The 20,114-nt window shown below is 42.2% G+C and overlaps 1 protein-coding gene across 1 annotated transcript in view; it reads left to right on the forward strand.

Moving 5' to 3' along the window:
• TSNARE1 (t-SNARE domain containing 1) overlaps positions 1-20,114 on the forward strand; it is a 227,885-nt gene that overhangs the window by 154,927 nt on the left and 52,844 nt on the right. Inside the window, exons 6-7 of the mRNA XM_069080942.1 lie at positions 14,171-14,261; positions 18,191-18,265. Coding sequence (XP_068937043.1) covers positions 14,171-14,261; positions 18,191-18,265 — 166 coding nt within the window. The remainder of the gene's footprint in view (positions 1-14,170; positions 14,262-18,190; positions 18,266-20,114) is intronic.

The following is a 20,114-nucleotide window of genomic DNA, read 5'->3' on the forward strand; positions in this document are numbered from 1 at the left end:
GTGGCACAGTGAATAGAGTACCAGCACTGGAGTCAGGATGACCTGAGTTCAAATCCGGGCTCAGACACTTAACACAAAAACTAGCCATGTGAACTTGGGCAAGTCACTTAACCCCAAATGCCCTCCAAAAAGCAAAAATAAATAAATAAAGTATGAATAGATAGACTTGATCATGGAATACTGAAGTGCTGACTCTCCTCCTTTGTAAGACCTGCTGCCAACTTTTAGATTTCCTCCTCCTTTTACTCATGTATATGTTTTCCTTCTGGGAGTAAGTGCCCTGGAGTCTAGAACATTCCTTCCTCATCTTACTTGTTGAGTGTTTACCATTCTTGTGTCCCAAGACTATGATAGGCAACAATAAAGGTACATCTTTTTTTTTTTTTTCCCCTGGGCATATAGTGATGGAGTACACATGTGACTGTCCTCTTAGCTACATTCTCAAACCAGATATCCATTTGCCCTCATCTGGGACAAAGCCTCATGATCAGGTGACACCTCTCCTTGTCTTTTTGAGGGAGGCTTCCTCCACAGTTGTCTTTGTTACTCCCTGCAGGACAGATCCAGACAGACAGCACAGAAACAAGACACCGTCTCTTGGAGTACACCGTTCTGAGGAAGACAGAACAGCTTTTACAAATAGATCACTATGGAAATATGATAAGAACAGTTCCTGCTTTCACAGTCCAGTGAGCCTTCCACACCCTGGGTCCACTTTAACCATACTTTGCCTCAAGTGTAGTTGTAACATCTGAATTAGAGCTGGAAGACCTAGGTCCAAATTCTGGCCTTGCTACTCACTTCTTGTATGACCTTAGGCAAGTTATTTCTCTCTGCCTCAGTTTCCTCAGTTGTCAAAAAAGTGAGGGGTTGAAAAAGATAATCCTTAAAGTCTCTTCCAGTTCTGAATCCCCTGATGCTGTGAGTGACAGCAGACAAGTGACCATATCAGATCACCAGCATCAGGCTGTCAGCTGTTGATACCTTTACTTTATTGATGAGGACGCAGATGTATTATCTGATGATAATCCTTTTCATGTATATTATTCCTTCCCCCTTACTATCTCTACCTTTTAATCTTTGCATTTGTATTTTCTCTCATCTACTATGGCTTCTGCCAACTGTTCAAATTTATATTCACTTGCTGGTAGCTACTCAGACATCTGATGCTGGAGGAAGTTTGAGAAAAAAGGTGCAAGTGAAAGGCCAATGCCCTACTTCATACTGTTGACGTATTTGTATGCATATGTCTTCTATGATACAACAGATGTTTTCTATGATTTAGCCCAAAGGATCGATTGGGAAGATATTTTAGGCACTGGGGCAAGGAGGGCTTCCTGATTTCCTTTAGATGACATCATGCACGTGTAGCAACCCCCTCTGGGCTACTCCCCAAACTAGATTTGCATTGGCAGGGTAGGTCCACAGAAAGGCTGCTGTTATGTACTCTTAGGGTTTTCAGAGTGAACTTGTATATGACTACTACTACTAACACCCATGAACCCCTATTAGTAAGTTTCCCCATAATAATCAGGTAATAGGCTTTATAATTTTACAATGTCATTTACTAAGATGATAGAATAAGATAGTTGGTACAAAATATTCTCAATGAAAGCCTGAGACATAGTCTTCCACAAATACACACAGGCCCATAGGAAGTGTCACTTTTTTGTACAGTGGTAGTAAAGCTGCTGTTTGTCCTTCATTCTCTAAGAGGACCATGACATCAGGAAGATAATGCCATGACTTGCAAGTGAATTGGATTTAAGTGAGGGTGGGTTGTGCAAAGTCACCAGCCTCACTCTCTCCTCAGGGGCCATCTGGGTCAGTGGCAAGATATAGATCAGGATGACTGGATATGGCCTCTGGTAGTGAAGCACCTATATAAGAGACTCACATAACAAATTGGTAACTTAGAACTCTTGGTACTTTATGACCTGGAAGTCCTTTCTTTAGTCCATAGCCAGCATTCTTCTCTGGTACAAGAGACTATATTTTTTTGTTTTGTTTTTTCTCCTCCATCTTCTGACCTACCATTTAAGGAGGACCCCAACCACGATTCCCCTCATTCATTGACAAGTAGTCTCTTTTCATAATCCTCTTCCTCTTTGCTAGTTGCATTGACCTTCCCTCCCTCTCTCCTTCCCTCCCACTTTTCCTCCCTCCCTCCCTCTCTCCCCCTTCTTCTTTCTTTCCTCCTCTTCCTTCCTTCCTTCCTTCCTTCCTTCCTTCCTTCCTTCCTTCCTTCCTTCCTTCCTTCCTTTCTTCCTTCCTTCCTTCCTTCCTTCCTTCCTCCCTCCCTTCCTTCCTTCCTTCCCTCCCCCCTGCCTTTCTAGCTCCCCTAAAGGTTTTGTCTGGTCTTTCTCCATTAGAATGTAAGCTCTTTGGTGCAGGGACTGTCTTGTTTGCTTGTATTTATATCCATAGCACTCAGCACTTAGTAAATGCTTTTTCTTCCTATCTCACTCAAGCGCCTTGTTTTAAAGTTGAGGACAGTGAGATCCAAGGAAGTGAAGTGGTTTGCCCAAGGTTATGCAGGTGGCGGCCTTCAGAGGTGGCAGCTGGATCTAGCTTCTTGGATGCCCAGCAGTGCTTTCTGCACCATTCTCTACCTCCTTACCTTTTAATTTTACAGAAGAGCAACTGAGGCCCAGAGAGGTGTCCACTGTCACACTGCAAGTCCACAGTAGAGCTAGGTTTCTGCATTCCAGTTCATTTATCTTTCTACTATACCTTAGTTCCTTAAGATTCCCTGGTGCACTGCAGAATAGAGGGAGAAAGAAAGCAGGGTGGGCTGGAGGTAGGAGAGAAGCAGTGAAAGAAGGAAACCAGACAGACAGAAAGAGGCAAGGAGGGAGGGAGGGAAGGACCTGAGCAGGCAATAGGAGGCAGTGAGCCAGGCTGTTACAGCCAGGGTGGGCATGGGAGCTTTATGGTACGGGGAGGGGAGGGGAGGTTGGGATGGGGGGTAGGAGGGAGAAGGAATTGGTGTGACGGCCTCCCCCCCATAGGTGAAGGGTGGGGCCCCTTAATGGGGACAGGTCTAGGCTCAGACTTGGTCATTGTGTGAAAGGTGATTACTGGCACCCCAGACAAAAGGCAATGGGGACCTCATTATGAAGCCCCTGGTAATGGGAGCTGATAAAAAATCTTGAAGAAGGAGGCTAAATTAAGAAAACACAGCCTGAAAGGGTTTCAAAGAACATGAACAGTGGGAAGAGGGTGGTTCGGGGGGAGAAGAGAGGGGAAACAAAAAGGAGCAAGAGAGAAAAGTCTCAAGGATGATCAAATCTGAGAATTGTGTATTTTTAGAATCTTGGTATCAGGGAGTCTTAGAATCGCAGATTGGAAGAGGCTTCAAAGGTTATTTAGGTTGACCTCCTAGTCCGGAAATTATCAGGCTGCCTAAAATGGCAGGGGCTCAGCTCTATAGTCAGTGGGCAGTCAGTCATCTGTACAAGAATCGGGGGGATGGTGAATGATCCCAAAGGGCAGATGATCCCCAAGTCCGGTTTGTGTGCTTTGGGATCCATTCTCTGATATTTTGTAATCACTCCTCCTCCACCCCCCCCCCCAGACACAGTAGTTTTACAGGTGGCTTATCTATTTAACATCTATCACCGCTTAAGTTCTATGATTCTTTGTTCAAATACAATTCAATACTGAGTTCTTGTGTGTTGGAGGAGATGTGGGGTATGGGGGCCTTGATCAGGTCTGTTTTCTTTGCCCAATAGAAGAACAGTTTGGGATTGTGGGTATGCCAACTGGTGCCAAATGTGATCATTTGAGATTAAAAAAAATATATATCCAAAGGGTCATTGGGACTAGAGAGGAGCCAACATGTGGCTGGCTAGTTCTTTATAGACTCTCACTTTCTATCTCTGGATATCCTAGCTTCAGTCAAATCACCTCATTTTACAGATGAGGAAACTGAGGCTCAGGGGGCATAAGGGGTTTGTCCATGGTTACACAGTTAATATGTATCAGGGCAGAGAATCAAGCTCAGGTCCTCTGACCCCAAGTACAGGGCCCTCAGGGCCCTCTCTCCTTCTGTTCCTCACTTTAAATGGTAGTGTGTCTCTAGAAGTTGGCACCAGCACTCCAGGAGGGATGCCAGCACCCAGCACACCCAGTTTGTCAGACCATGTGAGCTTGGCAAGTGGCAGTGGAAGGGTAGCCCTGAGAGGGGAGAGAGGAGCAGGAGGAAACATCGTTCTTCCTCATGTGCTTAGAATGTCTTGAGTAAGCACATCCCGCTCCTGCCATCTGCTCCTCTCCTCTGGGCCCCAGAGTAAAACAACTTGGTTTGCTGGAAATCCAAGCTGCAAACCCCAATACACACAGTTACACTTTCTTTGGATAACATTGTCTCTCTGTAGGGAAGGGCAGAAAAGAATGGGGGCTAAGGGCTGGCCTGGGGTCAGGTGAACCCAAGTTTTCTTTCCAGCTCTGCCTCTAAATTTCTGTGTGACCTTGGAATTATCTCTAACCCTTTGTGAGATTCCATTTTCCTGTCTGTAAAATGAGGCAGAGTAGAAGGGCACTAGAGTCTCATCTATCTCTTCCAGTCTTTGTCCTCATGATGTAGCAGGACCACTGGATTTGGAAGGAGACCTGGCTTCTGCTAGTTGCTATGGGTGCAAACCACATCTGAACAGGATTCCCCTTTATAGCATCCAGAATCAGCTGATATGTCTATAGCGCTTTAAGATTTCCAGAATACCTTCCTCCCATAATCTTTAAGGGAAGTAATTCAACTGTTATTACCCTCATTTTACAGATGAGGCAGTGGAAATCATAGAATCAAAATAATTTGCCCAAAGTCATGCAGCTAGGTGGTACAGTGGATAGAATGCTGAGTCAGGAAGACCTGAGTGCAGATTTGATTTCAGACACTTATTAGCTGTTTGGCCTTGGGCGAGTCACTTGATTCTGTTTGTCTCAGTTTCCTCATCTGTAAATTGGGGATGATAAGAGCACCTGCTTTCCAGAGTTGCTGTGAGGATCAAAGGAGATAAGATTTGTAAAGTTTTTTTAGCACAGTGCCTGGCACATAATAGGCAATATATAAATGTCTATTATTATTGCTTTTTTTATGTGTCTGAGCTGATTGGGCAGTAAGCTCAGTCCTGATATTTAGGCCCTCATCTCTGTTGAAAGGGACCCATTGACATCATTCAAAAAACCCCACTAGTGGGACCTTTGGGGCTGCCCCTTTCCTAAAAAAAGACCATCAGAAAATAAAATGCCCAGGTTCCAACTTGCCCCTTGAAGATGGCCCAGTGCTGATTGTGCATGGGAAGAGGGCTCCTTGCAGCTTGGTGGGAGTAAATGCTGTCGGTCCTCCTACACAGACCATCACCCCGAACTTTCCCCTTGATTACTGCCAGTGTAAATGTGTGTGTGTGTGCATGTTTGTGTGCACGTGTGCACATGTGCCTTTGTGCTGCTGGACTGTACTGCTCAGTCATCCCTACCCCTTTAATTCCCCTCATGAGGTTAATAAAGAGTTGTTCTGATTTTCCCCTTTCCTGGCAAAATCTGAGCCCAAGAAGGCTAGTTTTAGACAGCTTATGAGCGTGGATTGGAATTCAGGTCTTCTGAATCCAAAGTCCAGTGCTCCTTCCATAGTCTACCTAACTATTTCAGTAGTCTTCCATTCTGTAGGCATGAGCATTCTGGGTTGTTACTCATGGAATTTGACAATTGCAGGGTCCCAACAGGATATTCAGTCCAACATATACCTGGTCAGGAATCTTCTCATTTGCATCTCTGCCAAGTACTTATCAAGTCTCCTCTTGATCACCCCTTTTCACTTTTAGGTAGCTCTTATTGGGAGGAAGATGCCCCTTCATCCAGCTGACACTTGTCTCTCTTCAGCTTCTTCCCTTTGCTCCTCATTCTGCTCTTTCGGGGCCAAGAAGAAGGACTCTAATTCTTCTGCCCTCCAAACACTCAAAGACAAGAATAATTTCTTCCCTAAGTCTTCTTTTCTCCAGGCTCACCATCCCTCATTCCTTTGATCACTTTATGTCATTGTATCATCCAGTCTCTAATACCTTCTCCATCCTGGTCCTCTTTCTCTAAACATTTTCCAGCTTGTCACTGATCCCAAAACATGGGGTCCAGAAGTAAACACAGTTCTCCAGATGGTATCTTACAAAGGCTGAGTATATCAGTCTTGTCACTACCATCTTTCTGGACTCTGTACTTTGATTAATTTAATTAAAGACAAATTAGCTTTTTTTTCACCTTTTTTTTGGCTGGCATGTTTTACCTTTGACCCATTTAAAGTTAGTGGTCACTCAGACTCCCAGTTATTTTTCACACAAACTCTTGTCTGGCCATCTTGAATATCTGCAGTTTTTTTTTTCTAAACCAAGTTTAGGACTTTACATCTTTCCCTATTAAATTTCATTCTATTTGATTTAGCTTGTCATTTTAGTCTGTCACAGTCTTTTTGGATCCCAGCTCCTTCATCTCATGTGATAGCTCTCCCTCCCAGCTTTCTGTCACCTAAAAATTTAATAGGCACATGAGCTATGCATTCATCCATATCGTTTACTAAGTAGCACATGGAGAAGGTCAGATCTTTGGGGCTCTTCAGTGGAGACCTCCTGCCATCATTAATCATTATTCTTTACTTTGGCTATCCAACCTTTAATGAAATAACTTAACTGTCCTGTGATCAGATTCACATCTTTCCACCCTCCCCAACAGAATATATGAGACATTTTGTCAAATGCTCTGCTAAAATTCAAGCATTCTGTGTTGGTTGCATTCCCCTGATCTACTAACAATCTCGTAAAAAGTATTGAGGTTAGTTTGACATGACCTATTTTTGATAAACTCATACTGTCTCTAAGTGATTTCCACTTTCTTTTCTATGTCATCTTTTTAATAATACAGTCTAGAATTTGGCCTGGAATCAAAGTCTTACCACTGCCTTATAGTTCCAAAGCTCCATTGTCCCTGTTTTGGAAAATGGGGCAACATTTACAATGACAACACTTATTAAGTGCCTGCTGCGTGCACTTTGGATGGGTGCTGAGCTTAAAGTCAGGAAACCTTAATTCCAGTCCTAGCTCTCATGCTTATTAGCTCTGTGACCTTGTGTAAGACACCAGCTCTCCGAGACTCAGTTTCCTTATCTTTAAATTGGGCATAGTAAAACTTTCACCACCCACATTGTGAGGAAAACTTTTGGCAAACTTCAAAGTGCTATAAAAGTGTTATCTATTACTGTTATTATTACTGACCCAAACTGTCAGCTTTTATTGGAGCTAGGGAAATGACCGCTCTTTTGTGAGGCTACTACTTTTGCTTGACTTGAAGGCTTTGGCAGCTGTTTGGATAGCAGAAAAGATCTTCTCTCATGACTCTCATCCATTGAAGTATTTCAGAGCTGGAGGAAAGGGGATTTGGCATCAGTGGCTATCCTACCCCCTTCCCTTTGGGCTTCTCTGTTGACCCTTTGCCAGATCCCTGAGAGAGGCAAGAGGCTCTTGAAAAGACTTTTGATAAATGATAACAGCAACAATAAAACAATAGTGATAAACCCCATTTCTCTAGTACTTAACAAATTACAGAATGCTACAATTAGGTCACACAGTAGATAGAGAGCTGGGACATGTAGTCAGTAAGAATCATCTTCCTGAGTTCAAATCCTGCCTTAATGGATTACACTTACTGGCTATGTAACCTTGGACAAATCACTTAGCCCTGTTTGCCTCAGTTTCCTTATCTGTAAAATGAACTGGTGAAGGAAATAGTAAACCATTCCAGTATCTTTGCCAAGAAAATTCCAAATGAGATCACAGAGAGTAAGACATGACTGAACAACAACGTTCTTCACAACAATCCTATGAGGTGGGTAGCATGATAATTATTGCTTATTATTGATATGGAAACTAAGGCTTGGAGAGGATTATGGACTTGCCCATGGCTATAGATCCAAAAAAGGTTTCAGGGTTAAGAAATAGGAAGTTGCTTCTTCCTACAAAAAAGCTGAGCTGATATTTAATGCTTTCTATAGCCTGGTTTTAACTTGCTTTTCTAATTCTGTATCTTCCTTCCCTCAGCACACACCCACTCCATAGTCTCCTTGTTCTCCCTTTACATGATAGGCTCATTCCCACACCTGTTCCTCCACTCATGGTGTTCCCTTCATCTGAATATCATTCATCTTCCAACTCTGATTCTGGGAGTGAACTCCAAGAGGATAGGAATGGTGCCATTTTTTCTTTTCTCAGACAGCCAGTAGTCAACAAACATTTTTTAAGCACTTACTATGTTCCAGATCCAGTGCTAAGGGCTGGGGTTACAAAGAAAGGCAAAAGATAGTCACTATCCTTGAGAAAATCACAAGCTAATAGGGGAGACAACATGCAACATCTCGGTACATGAAGGATACACACACACACACACACACACACACACATACACACATACACACACACAGAGAGAGAGAGAGAGAGAGAGAGAGAGAGAGAGAGAGAGAGAGAGAGAGAGAGACAAAGTAGGTACTTTGTACAGAGCTGTAGAGTGATTGCACGAATGAATACAGTCTGAGTAATTGCTTGAATGAAGGATTAAGTAAATGATTGAATGGATAAATGAATAATTAGATGATTGAGTGGAGAAAGCACAAAACTTTAGAGCTGAACCTCGAAGATCTGGTTCAATCCATACTTGAACATAGAGGTTGCTTCTACAGTATCCCCACAACAGCCTATGATTTTGTTGAGTAGCCCTGACTGTTAGGAAATGTTTGTTTATGGTGAGCCAGAATCTGCCTCCCATTGCTTCCCTCTATTGCACCTCTTTCTGATTTCTCATCAGACATTTGAAGTAACTGATACTAGGTGCCCAAGTTTTCTCTTCTCCCAGTGAACATACAAATTTCCTTTATTTGCAGCCTAACACACTTGAGTTGAAGTCCAAGGCCCTGGGTTTAGAAACCAACTCAGCTATTTACTACATGTATAACCTTGAGAAAGCCATTTTCTGTTTAACCTGCCTGGGTCTCAATCTTCTCATCTGCAAAATGTAAGCGCTGGTTAAATGAAATGATCCCCCAGTCTCATCCCATTCGAAATGATCATCTGATCACATGACATAATCTGTAGTCTTCTCACCATTTTGGCTGCCCAAACACTGAAGTATGTAAAAATCCCTCCCAAAATGTAACACCTAGAACCAAATATAATATTCTAAACCAAGGGTTCTTAAACTGGGGTCCATGGGTCCCCAAGGGATTGCATGGATAGATTTCAGAAGGTCCATGAAGTTGGAACTATTAATATTTTGTTAACTGTGTTTCAGTATAATTCACTTAATTTGCATTTGTGTATATTTTACTTTATGCGTTTAATAATTCTGAGGAGGGATCCATAGACTTCACCAGACTGCCAAAGGGGTTTATCACTCAAAAAAAATAAAAATTAAGAACCTCTACTCTAGTTGTTTTTTTTTCCCCTACTAGAGCAAAGACCCTTGTGACTATCCCCTCCCTTGATTTTATTTTTATTTTTTTTATTTTTTTTATTTAAGTAATCGGGGTTAAGTAACTTGCTCAAGGTTACACGGCCAGTTATTTCTGGGTGTGGTGCTGAGTGTCTGAGCCCGGGATTCGATCTCCAGGTCACCCCAACACTGGAGCCGGTGCTCTTACTCGCTGAGCCACCTGGCCACCCCTCCCTCCCTTGATTTTAATGACATACTTTTTTTGTTGCAGGATAAGACCTCAATGATTGTTTGAAAATCATAGAATCATAGAATGCTTTAATTAGAAGAGATTTATATTTGGGTTATCTAGTCTCAGCTTAGAAATCTTTGCAATATCTCACTCACATAACCATCTTATCTTAAAATGAAGAGGAACTTACTATTGCCCAAAGCTACTGCCTTATTACCAGATATCTCTTATTGTTTGAAAGCACTTTCTTATGTTGAGCCTAAATCCACTTCCTAAGGACTTTTCCCTGTTGGTTCTATTTCTGCCCTCTTGGGGCACAGGGAACATATCTGTTCCCTGGGCCCCAGAACAGCACCTCAGATCTTTGAAGGTAATAATTGTTGTTCCCTTGCCTTCCTCCCCCATGCAGCCCTGTCCCTCAACATTTACATTCTTTGCCTATACCCCTCTAGTGTTATCCAGCCTGAGGAATTCATTCTCATTGTAACAAGAGGGATTCTCCCTCACCCATTATTTCTTACATTAAAGCAGATTATGAGTAACAGCTTGTATTCAGCTATGCAGTTCTTCACCCATGGAGTGGTCACTGTGCTGCCATTATTTTAAAATAGAATAGACTGACTAGTGAGGGTGTGAACATCAGTAGAAATGATTAAGCAGACGGTAGGAACTATTTTTTTAGGTACACTTTAGAGAAGATTCCTGCTCAGGTATGGATTGGACTAGATGCCTTCTGAGGTCTCTCGATCTCTAAAAATATATGATTCCTTGAATTTATCACACTTTAGAATGGACCATCACTTCCTTTAGCATATGGCCTACTCCCCGGGACATTTTTTAATCAGCCCATAAAAAATGTGAGGTTCAGGTCTGCGGGCCTTTATCCTGATAAACACACTGATTTTAGTCTTGCTTTCTAGACCCAGCCCAGGTCCCACTTCCTCCAGGAAGCTTCTCTGCCTTGTTCAGTCTAGGCTGGTGTCTCTTTCCTCTGATCTGCTACACAGTCTTGGTCATGTCATAATGGTTTAAATTTAAATGTCTCACAGTTGTGCTGAGTGAAACCCATGTTCCCAACTATATCTGTTGTATATTCAGATTTAAAACTGGAGAGGACCTTAGAGATTATTTAGTTTAAAGTCAAGTGGCAGAACCAGTCAGGCAGGCAGCTAGCATTTATTACTTACCTACTCTGTGCTAGGCACTGTAGGTGCAAAAAAAAAGGCAGAATAGCTGTCCTTGCTCTGAAGTCACTCACTATCCAATGGGAGAGATGGCATGCAAGTAGCTATGAATGAACAAGGTATAGACAGGATCAACACGGGATGGTCTCAGAGAGAGGAGGGTAGTTGTCCTTCATACTCAACAAGAACCAAAATGGCGGTATGGTGGTGAGATCAATCTCAGAGGAGCTACTGAGATTAAGGAGGACTAGGAAAGTCTTCATGTAGAAGGTGGGATGCTAGCTGGGACTTGAAGGAAGACCAGGAAGGTGGGAGGCAGAGAGTTCTAGGCAATGGAGGATGGCCACTGAAAATGGAAGGGCAAAGAAGCCAGTATCCCAACAAAGTCCATGATGAGAAGTATGGTATGAGAAGACTGGGAATGGAGGGGGGTGGCACAAGCTAAGCAGAAGGTTTTATATTTGTTCCTAAAAGTAATAGAGCCACTGGGGTTTATTGTCTAGGGAGATGACATGGTTAGACAGGCATGTGAGGCAGAGCAGATTGCCTTCTAGGTGGAGGAAGGACCAGAATAGGGAGAAGCTTGAGGCAGGGGCACCAGCCAAAAGGACACTGCACTAGTCTAGGCATGAGGTGATGAGGACCTGCACCAGGATGGTGGCGGTGCCCTAGGACAGAAGGAGGAATTTAGGAGGAGAGATGTTACAAAGACAAAATCTATAGGACTTGGCCACAGATTGTATCTGAGTGGCGAGTGAGGAGTTGAGGTTGATATGTAGGTTTAGGACTGGGATGACTGGGAGGAACAGAAAAGTTAGGAAGAAGGGAGCGTTTGGGCAGAGAGATAAATAGCTCAGGTTTGCGCATATCCAGTTTAAGATGTCCATTAGGCAGGTGGAGATGCAAGACAAGACATCAGCTGAGAGGTTAGGGCTGGATAAATTGATTTCAGTATCATCAGCGTAGAGATGATAGTAAAATCCATTAGTCACTAAGAGAAACATTATCTAGGGAGATGAGAAGAGGGACCAGGATAGACTATCATTAAGATGGTGAGGGCAAGACTTGGGGAAGATCCAGAAAAAGAGAGAAAGGGGGGATGGTCAGACAAATAGAAGGAGCACCAGCAAAAAGTAGCGTCAGGAAAACCTAGAGAGAAGAGTATCAAGGAGAAGAGGGTGATGGACAGTGTCAGAGGCTTCGAAGGAGTCAGAAAGGATGAGACCTGAGAAAAGGCCATTGGATTTGGTGATTACTAGGTACAGACCAATTTAATTTGAAAGATGAAGTCAGAAACCAGACTGCAGAGTGTTAAAAGAGAGTGAAAGTAAGGGAAGTGGAGGCACCAGTTGTAGGGTAAGGAGTCTAGCCACGAAAGGGAGGAGAGATAGATAGTAGACAGTAGGGATGGATGGATCAAGTGCTGAGGATGGTGGAGACATGGGCATGTTTGTAGGAATTAGGAAGCAGTCAGGATACAGAGAATAATGAAAGAGGAGTGAGAGGGTAGGGATCATGAGGGGGGACAGTCTGCTAGAGAGGATAGAATGGAATGGGCTCACTTGTGCACAGAGGAGGGTTTGCTTTGGCCACCAGAAGGCCTACCTCTTCATGTGAGACAGGAACAAAGGATGAAAGTGAGGGAATAAAGTGAGGGAAGGCATCTGAATTATGTGAGTTATGGAATAGCAGGGCAGGGGTTTGGGGGGGAAGAATTTTCTGGGAATGGCCTCATTTTTTTTCTCAGTAAAATATGAGTCAAGAACCAGGACCAGAACCCAGATCTCCTGATTCCCAATGCAAGTATCCTTATCATCATCGTAATAATTACTAACATTTATATAACACTTAAGTACCGTGTTTCCCCAATAATAAGACACTGTCTTATTAATTTTTTTGGACAGAAAAACACCAGAGGGCTTATTTTCAGGGGAGGGCTTATTTTAATGAACATTGACAGAAATTTTAATAAACAGATAAATGTGAACAAAAAAATGTACCTTTATTCAATAAGCAAATCACTGGGGAAGAACAGGATGACGTGCTCACTGCTACAGCTCTGATTGGATGCAGCTCGGAGCGCGGCGTGCGTTTCACCCGGGGGGGGGAATGGTGCATACAGAGGGTACCGTAATGTAGCGTGTAGCGCAGGGGATCACCTTCACTACAGTAGCGATCTCAATAGGGCTTATTTTTGGGGGAGGGCTTATTTTAGAGGAATCTTACACAGTAAGGGGAGGGCTTATTTTCAGGATAGGTCTTATTATCGGGGAAACATGGTATGTGCCAGGCCCTGTGCTAGGCATTCTCCAATTATTATCTCATTAGATCCTCACAACAACCCTGAGAGATAGATACTTATATTATTCCCATTTACAGATGAGAAAACAGAGGCAAACAGATTAAGTGATTTGCCCAGGATCACAAGGCTAGTGTGTGTCTGAAGCCGGATTTGAACACAGGTCTTCCTGATTCTAGTCCAGGCAGTCTATTGCCCAAGAATACATAGTGGTGGAATCTGAGTCCCCAGGCTCAATTGTAGCCCTGTGTTCCACTGCTGGGATTGATAGGGATGCCAAAGGGGCAGAGAGGAAAGGTCTGTGAGGCAGTTAAGGGAATAGTGTATAGGATTAGAATAAAGGCATGTTTGAAGGCAGACTTGAGAAGCATCATCACATTTGGACCCTAGTCCTGCTAACAATCATGGCCTCTGCTCACCCAGATCTTGCTGTACATACAGGGGGAAGGGAGTTGGTATTGGCTATTTGCATACCTGGAAAATCGCCTTCTATAGATGATGCTGCTCCTATTAGTCTGGGAACCCCTATTAACCACCCCTGGCCTGGAAATTCAGTTGTAAATTTTCTTTTCTCTCTCTTTGTCCTAATTCCCTCCAACTCCCTCAATCTTTCTCTCTATACCTTTTCCTCCCCTCCCCTTCCCTCTTTCCTTTTATCTTTTCCCCTTTTCCTCACACTTGTTTCCTCTTTTCTAACTTCCTTTACCATTCCTTCTTTTCTGCTTATATCTTTATCTCTTCCTTCCATCTGTATCTCTTTGTCTCCCTTTATATATTTCTCAATTTCTGTATCTCTCTCTCTCTCTCTTTTTGTCTCTCTCTGTTTACCTTTATCTTGGTCTCTGTGCTCCTCTCCGTTATTGTGTTCTATCTCCTTTTTCCTTCCTTTGTTTCTGTCTCCCTATGCTGATCTGTGTCTGTGTCTTATCTCCTTCCAATCTCTCTTCTGTCTCTTTGCCTCCCTTGGACATTCTGCCCCTTGCTCCCCAGGCATACGTCACAGCAGGAGACCAATAAAACCATCTATGCCAGCGTCAGTACCATCAAGCAGCTGTCAGAGTTTTTCCGGGGCTCATCTCAGGTACGTGCCGTGGTTAGAGCGTCATGCCATTGGCAAGGTGGATGTAAGAAAGGGCAAGATTCAGCTTTGGGCTTTCTTGCCAGCCCCAAAGAACTGCAAACCTTGTGTAGATGTCTTTGAATCCCACCAATCAAGGGATGAGGAACTTCCCTCCTGGTCCAGGAATCACTTTCATTAGCCGCCTGCCAAGATGTCATTCAGCCTCTGCTTGTACAGTCAGGGATGAGGAACGCACTCTTCCTAGAAATCTCATTCAGTTTTGGGTCAGCTCTGATTGATGGAAAGTTTGCCTTTAAATTGAGTTGAAACACACTTCCCAGTAAATTGGTTGTTCCCTGTTCAGTGAAATAGTCACACTCTTTGTTATGAGCATTTTCTAAGCATGCAGTCTGGAACCAAATTTAAAAAATTGGCAGCCATAGTTGTCTAGATGTGTGCCCCTTGTTCTGTAAGCAGGTAAGGCAGCCATTATCTGTGCTGAGATGTCTGACTCACTTTATTTTTAGATATTGATCATATCTGGCCTGAATTGTTAAAGGGAAGTTGCCATCATTGTTTACTCACCAATGCTATTACTCATCAGTGCTATTGCCATCAGGATCACCATCCTCATTGGCACTCTCACCATTATTACCATCACTCTCATAATAATCAAACTACTGTTCATATCAACCTAAGCCCCCCTACCACCGCGTTGGTCCTTGCTATTGTTGGGATCACCATCATCAGTGGGATCACACAGTGACATAACAGGATGAGAGCTGAGAGATGAATAATCCAGGAGCCTGTGGAGAAATGAATGCATTAGGTCAGAGATGGGGAAGCTGGTTAGGTTACTCAAGGAAAATTCTGAAGCAGTTTGTTGAGGGCCTGAAATACAGGTGATGACCATGCATATGATCACAGAATTTCAGAACCTTAAGAGGCCTTAGAAATAAGCTACTCTGTTCCCCTATTTTACAGAGGAGAACATGGAGGCCCAGGAAAGTCATGGCCCTTGCTGTGGAGTTGCCTATGTGGTTTAATGATGAATTGATGGACTCTCACCCTGGTGTTCTGTTCTGTGAACTGCCAGGGAACTGATCTGATGCCATGATAGTTTCATGCCAGAAGTTGGTGTTTAAAAGATAGCCTAGAGAACTTTGTGCACTTAACACAGAATTTATGACCCATTATGAAATGCAAACCATTTTGATGGTTTTCTACTGCTGTGGGCTGGTTGAGCACTTTGCACAATTATGGACTGGGAGAGAAAGAGAAATCAATCAATCAGTCCATCAGTCAGCAAGCATTTATTAAGTGCTTACTATGTGCAGAGACCCAAAAGATTAAAACAAAAGGGTCCTTGCTATCTAGGGAATTACATTCTACCAGGAGAAAGGGAGGGCATGCACACAGATGAAAAGGCAAGAGGTCATACTGGCAAGGGCTATGGCCCATCTCAAACTCTACACCACATGGCAAAAATAGGTCAGTTAGTTGGACGGATTAAGTTCACAGCATATAGAAGCAAATGACGCAGTAGCCCAGTGTTTGATAAACACAGAGACCTCAAGTACTGGGTTAAAGACCCATTATTTGACAAAAACTGGCCAGCTTCTGGCAGAAATTGGGTTTAGAGCCACACCTGACACCACACACCAAGATAAGCTCTGAATAAAGATGTGACTAAAGCTATAAAAGCTCACATCACAAACAAGGTAAAGAAATATGGGAAAATTACCTATGAGATTTATGGATAAAATGAAAATTCACAACCAGAAATGGGATAGAGAGAATCCCCAAAGATGAAATGGATCATTTTGATGACATGAAATTTGATTGCGTTTTTACATAAACAAATCCAATAAAGCTAAGATTAAAAGGGAAAAATGAATATGACTGGGGAAAAAAAATGTAAGTTTCTCTGATAAAATTCTTATTTCCAAGATATATAAGAAATGGAGTCAAATTTATAAAAATAAGAACTATTTCTCAATTGATAGGTCTAAGGGTCTTCCTGTGTCATTAAATTCTCAAGGGAAGGAACTTAGGCTAGTTGTAGTCATGTGGGAAAAAAATCATTCATTAGAGAAATGCAAATTAAAGCAAGAGCAGCTAAGTGGCACAGTGGAGAGCATGCCAGGCATGGAGTCAGAAAGACTCATCTTCATGAGTTCAACTCTAGCCTCAGACATTTACTAGATGTGTGACCCTGGGCAAGTCACTTGACCCTGTTTGCCTCAGTTACCTCATCTGTAAAATGAGCTGGAGAAGTAAATGGCAAACCACTCCAGTATCTTCCAAGAAAACTCTAAATGGAGTCACAGAGAGTCAGACATGACTAAAAATGACTGAATGACAGTAACAACAAATTGAAGCAATTCTGAGGTTCTACCTCACACCCGCCAGATTGACAAAATTGACAAAAAAGAAAAGGAAACATAGTTGTAGGAAAACAGGGACTTTGATGCACTGGTTGGTGGACTTGTGAATGGGTACAGCCATTCCAGAATGCAATTTGGAATGATACAGAAAAAGTTTCTAAGCAACGTATATCCTTTGACCCAACTCTATTGCTGCTAGACTTATACCTAGAAGAGATCAAAGAAATAGAAAAATGATCTTTTATGTACAAAAATATTCTTAGCAGCGCTTTTAGTGGTGGCAAAAAAAAAGGAAAGTAAAGGGATGCTAATCTGGGAAATGGCTGAACAAACGGTAGTATATGAATGTGATACAGTGCTCAAACAGCATAAGAAATGAAGCTACTCTGTACATGGTTTCAAAGAAGCATGGAAAGTCTTGTATGAACTGATGCTGAGTGAAGTGAGCAGCACCAGAAGAATTTATACTGTAACATCAGTGTCATAGAAGGGACCCATTTTGAAAATGTATAAAATGTATAAATTGATGAAGAATAAAAAATGAGGAAAACCAGAACAATTGTATAAATGGTTATAATAATAACATATATAATATTATTTATATTATATTATAATATAATAACATAGTATATAAATAATATAATAAATGTATAAAATGTATAAACTGATGAAGAATAAAAAATGAGGAAAACCAGAACAATTTATACAATACCATGAATGCTGTAAGACAAGAAGCAACTTTGAAAGACTTTAGAACTTTGATCAATGCAATGAATCCAGAGGAGAAAGAGAATGCTTTCTGCCTCCTGACAGAGAAGGGATGGATTCAGAGTGGAGAATGTTTACATATATGTGTAAATATGTGTGTAGTGTACATGTGTACATATACACACGTGTACATACATGTCTGTTATATGTATGCATACACACATATATAAATATATACACACACAATGTTTGTTTATAGCCAATGAGGAAATTTGTTTTGTTTTTTGTATGTATAATTGTTAAAAGGAAAGTGTTTTTCTTTCTCTCCCCCCCTTTTTAATGGGATGAGAGGTGGAAGAGAAAGTAGGTTTGTTAATTTAAAGAATTATTTTAAAACATAGAAAGAGCACTGACAGTGGAGTCAGTGGATCAGGGTTCAACTCCTGACTGATCCTGCATACATCTTTGACACAAAACAAATCACTTAAATGAGGAGATTGGACTGACTTGATGGCCTCTGAGAGCCCTTCTAGCTCTAGAGTTATGATCCTTTATAAATTCAGATTTGAGTCAGGAGGTATCACTAATAACTGTGAATACTGACAGTCTCAGGACCGCATTTTGCCAGTGCTTCTTCTGGCATTCAACAGTGATTGGCAGGGCAGTCATCCTTCCATTAAATCCCATATCATCTATCAAGCCTTTATTTTTGTAAATAATGGTACAAGTTCAGGTTCTAGAACCCCTTTAGTTCTCTGGGGTGGAGTGAATGGTGGTAGTGAGCATGACAGTGGCCCAGGAAGCCCATTAACCAGAGGAGTGCCCCTCATCCATTCTCTGCTCTTTTCCTTGCAGCAAGAATGCCTTCAGCTAGACCGACTAAGGAATCAACTGTTGGATGTTCTCCAGCGCTATGGACCTGTTCAGAAGGTGAGGGCTCTGGGATCATTACCCCACTCCCCTACAGCGTGCCTTAGAGGGGGAATAATAATGATAAAAATACCTTTCGTTTATATAGGACTTTAAACATTCCCAATTATTTTGTTCACCATGACCCTCTAGAGTAGATAGTGTGTTTTTTTTTTTTAACAGATAAAAACCTGAAGCTTAGAGAATTACTGGACTGCCCTCAGGAAAAGATTCTGTAATAGCCAAAGTGGGGTAGCCCAGAGCCCAGTGAGATTTGCTTTGAATAAAGCCTCACATCTCTATGGCCCTTTTTGGGGGTGTTTAAAGCCCATTCCCCATTCCCTTAGCTCATCCACTTGTCACCACACCCCAGAGATGTAGATAGGACTTCTTTGACAATCTGTGAAGTCTGGTGCTGGATTTGGAGTCAGGAGACCACAATTCAGATCTTCGGCTCAGTGCTTCCTGGTGCTGTGCCCTTCCTCACTTTCTTAGACGACAGGACTGTGCCCTTGACTATATGACCCTGGACAAATCACTATGTTTCTCAGAGCCTTAGTTTCCTTGCCTGCAAAATGGGACTAATGATACTTTCATTTGCAAATTCACAGGGTTTTTTGTTTTGTTGTCTTGTTTTTTGAGAATCATGACTTATTTGTAAAGCCCTTTACAAACCATAAATATTAAATATTAACATTCTGAAGTCCCTTCCAGCTTGGGCATTCTGTGCTTAAAGTCTCTTCTGGATCTAAGATTCCAGGTTCTGGGTTTTAGGTTTTGAGGTTCTTTCTGTTCTAAGTTCCCTTTCAGCTCTGATAGTCTATATCCCAAAGTCCCTTCCAGTTTTAACTCTCTGTGATCTATGTTTTGTCCTCCCTGAGATGTGCTCACTAGGTTTTGTTGGCTTTTCAAATGCTTCTTCCTCTTCCCAAAGGTCGCTATGCTAAGGCATATCTCTATACATATTCTGCCTCCATTCCATTCATTGGACAGTCACAGAAGTCTAATAATAAGACCTAAGGGTTTTCAAGTGCTTTCTTTAGAGGAACTCTATGAGCTATGTAATACAAATGTTATCGTATCCATTATAACAATAATCTGTGGTGGGGGTTGTCTTTTTGTTATTTTTGTTACTGTAGTTCCCCACAAATCATTTCCTTTGAGTTTAGCCCGAGGCTTTCTTGAAGGCCAGGACATAGTGTCTCTGAGCTAGAAAGGCCCTTGAAAGACAGTGTCACAACTAAGAGACCTCATCTGTCATCTAGGCCTACCTCTGCCTCCTCTCATTGTACAGATGGGGAAGCTGAGCCCCAGAAAGGGGAAATGGTTTATCCAAGGTTAGACTTGGGGGCAGTCAGACTCATAGGTAGGGACGTTTTTATACTACACCATAGGCAGTGAGTGAATTCTTGTAGAATAGTATTAAATTAAATTAGGTCTGTGAGGGACCCTAGACCAGTTTTATAGATAAGAATGTTTTACAATAGTTTTACAGATAAGAAAACTGAGTTCCCAACATGTTAGAGTATAATAATATAACAGCAACAATAATCGTTCACATTGCTGTGACTCTTTAGAGTTTCCAAAGCACAACAGTCATGTGTGATAGAAAGTGTGACTATTATTCCCATTTTACATATAAGGACAGTAAGGCCCACAGAGACGAAGGGACTTATGTTCAGTCACAGAACTAATAAAGTACTGAAACTGTGACCCAGATAACCTCTAGGCTGGTTGTTCCTCCTACCCTCGGATTGTTTCTCAAGGCCACAGAGCTCACTAGTTGTTGAGTCAGGGCTAAAGCCCAAGTTTCTCTGTCCTAGGCCATCTCCATTCCCTGGGGGAGGGTGGGTGACAGGGAAACAAGTGA

The sequence above is a fragment of the Petaurus breviceps genome, unplaced genomic scaffold, assembly GCF_028583685.1.
Source record: "Petaurus breviceps papuanus isolate PSGF00001 unplaced genomic scaffold, PetGlider_PUasm1.0 98, whole genome shotgun sequence".
Classification (NCBI taxonomy): Eukaryota; Metazoa; Chordata; class Mammalia; order Diprotodontia; family Petauridae; genus Petaurus; species Petaurus breviceps.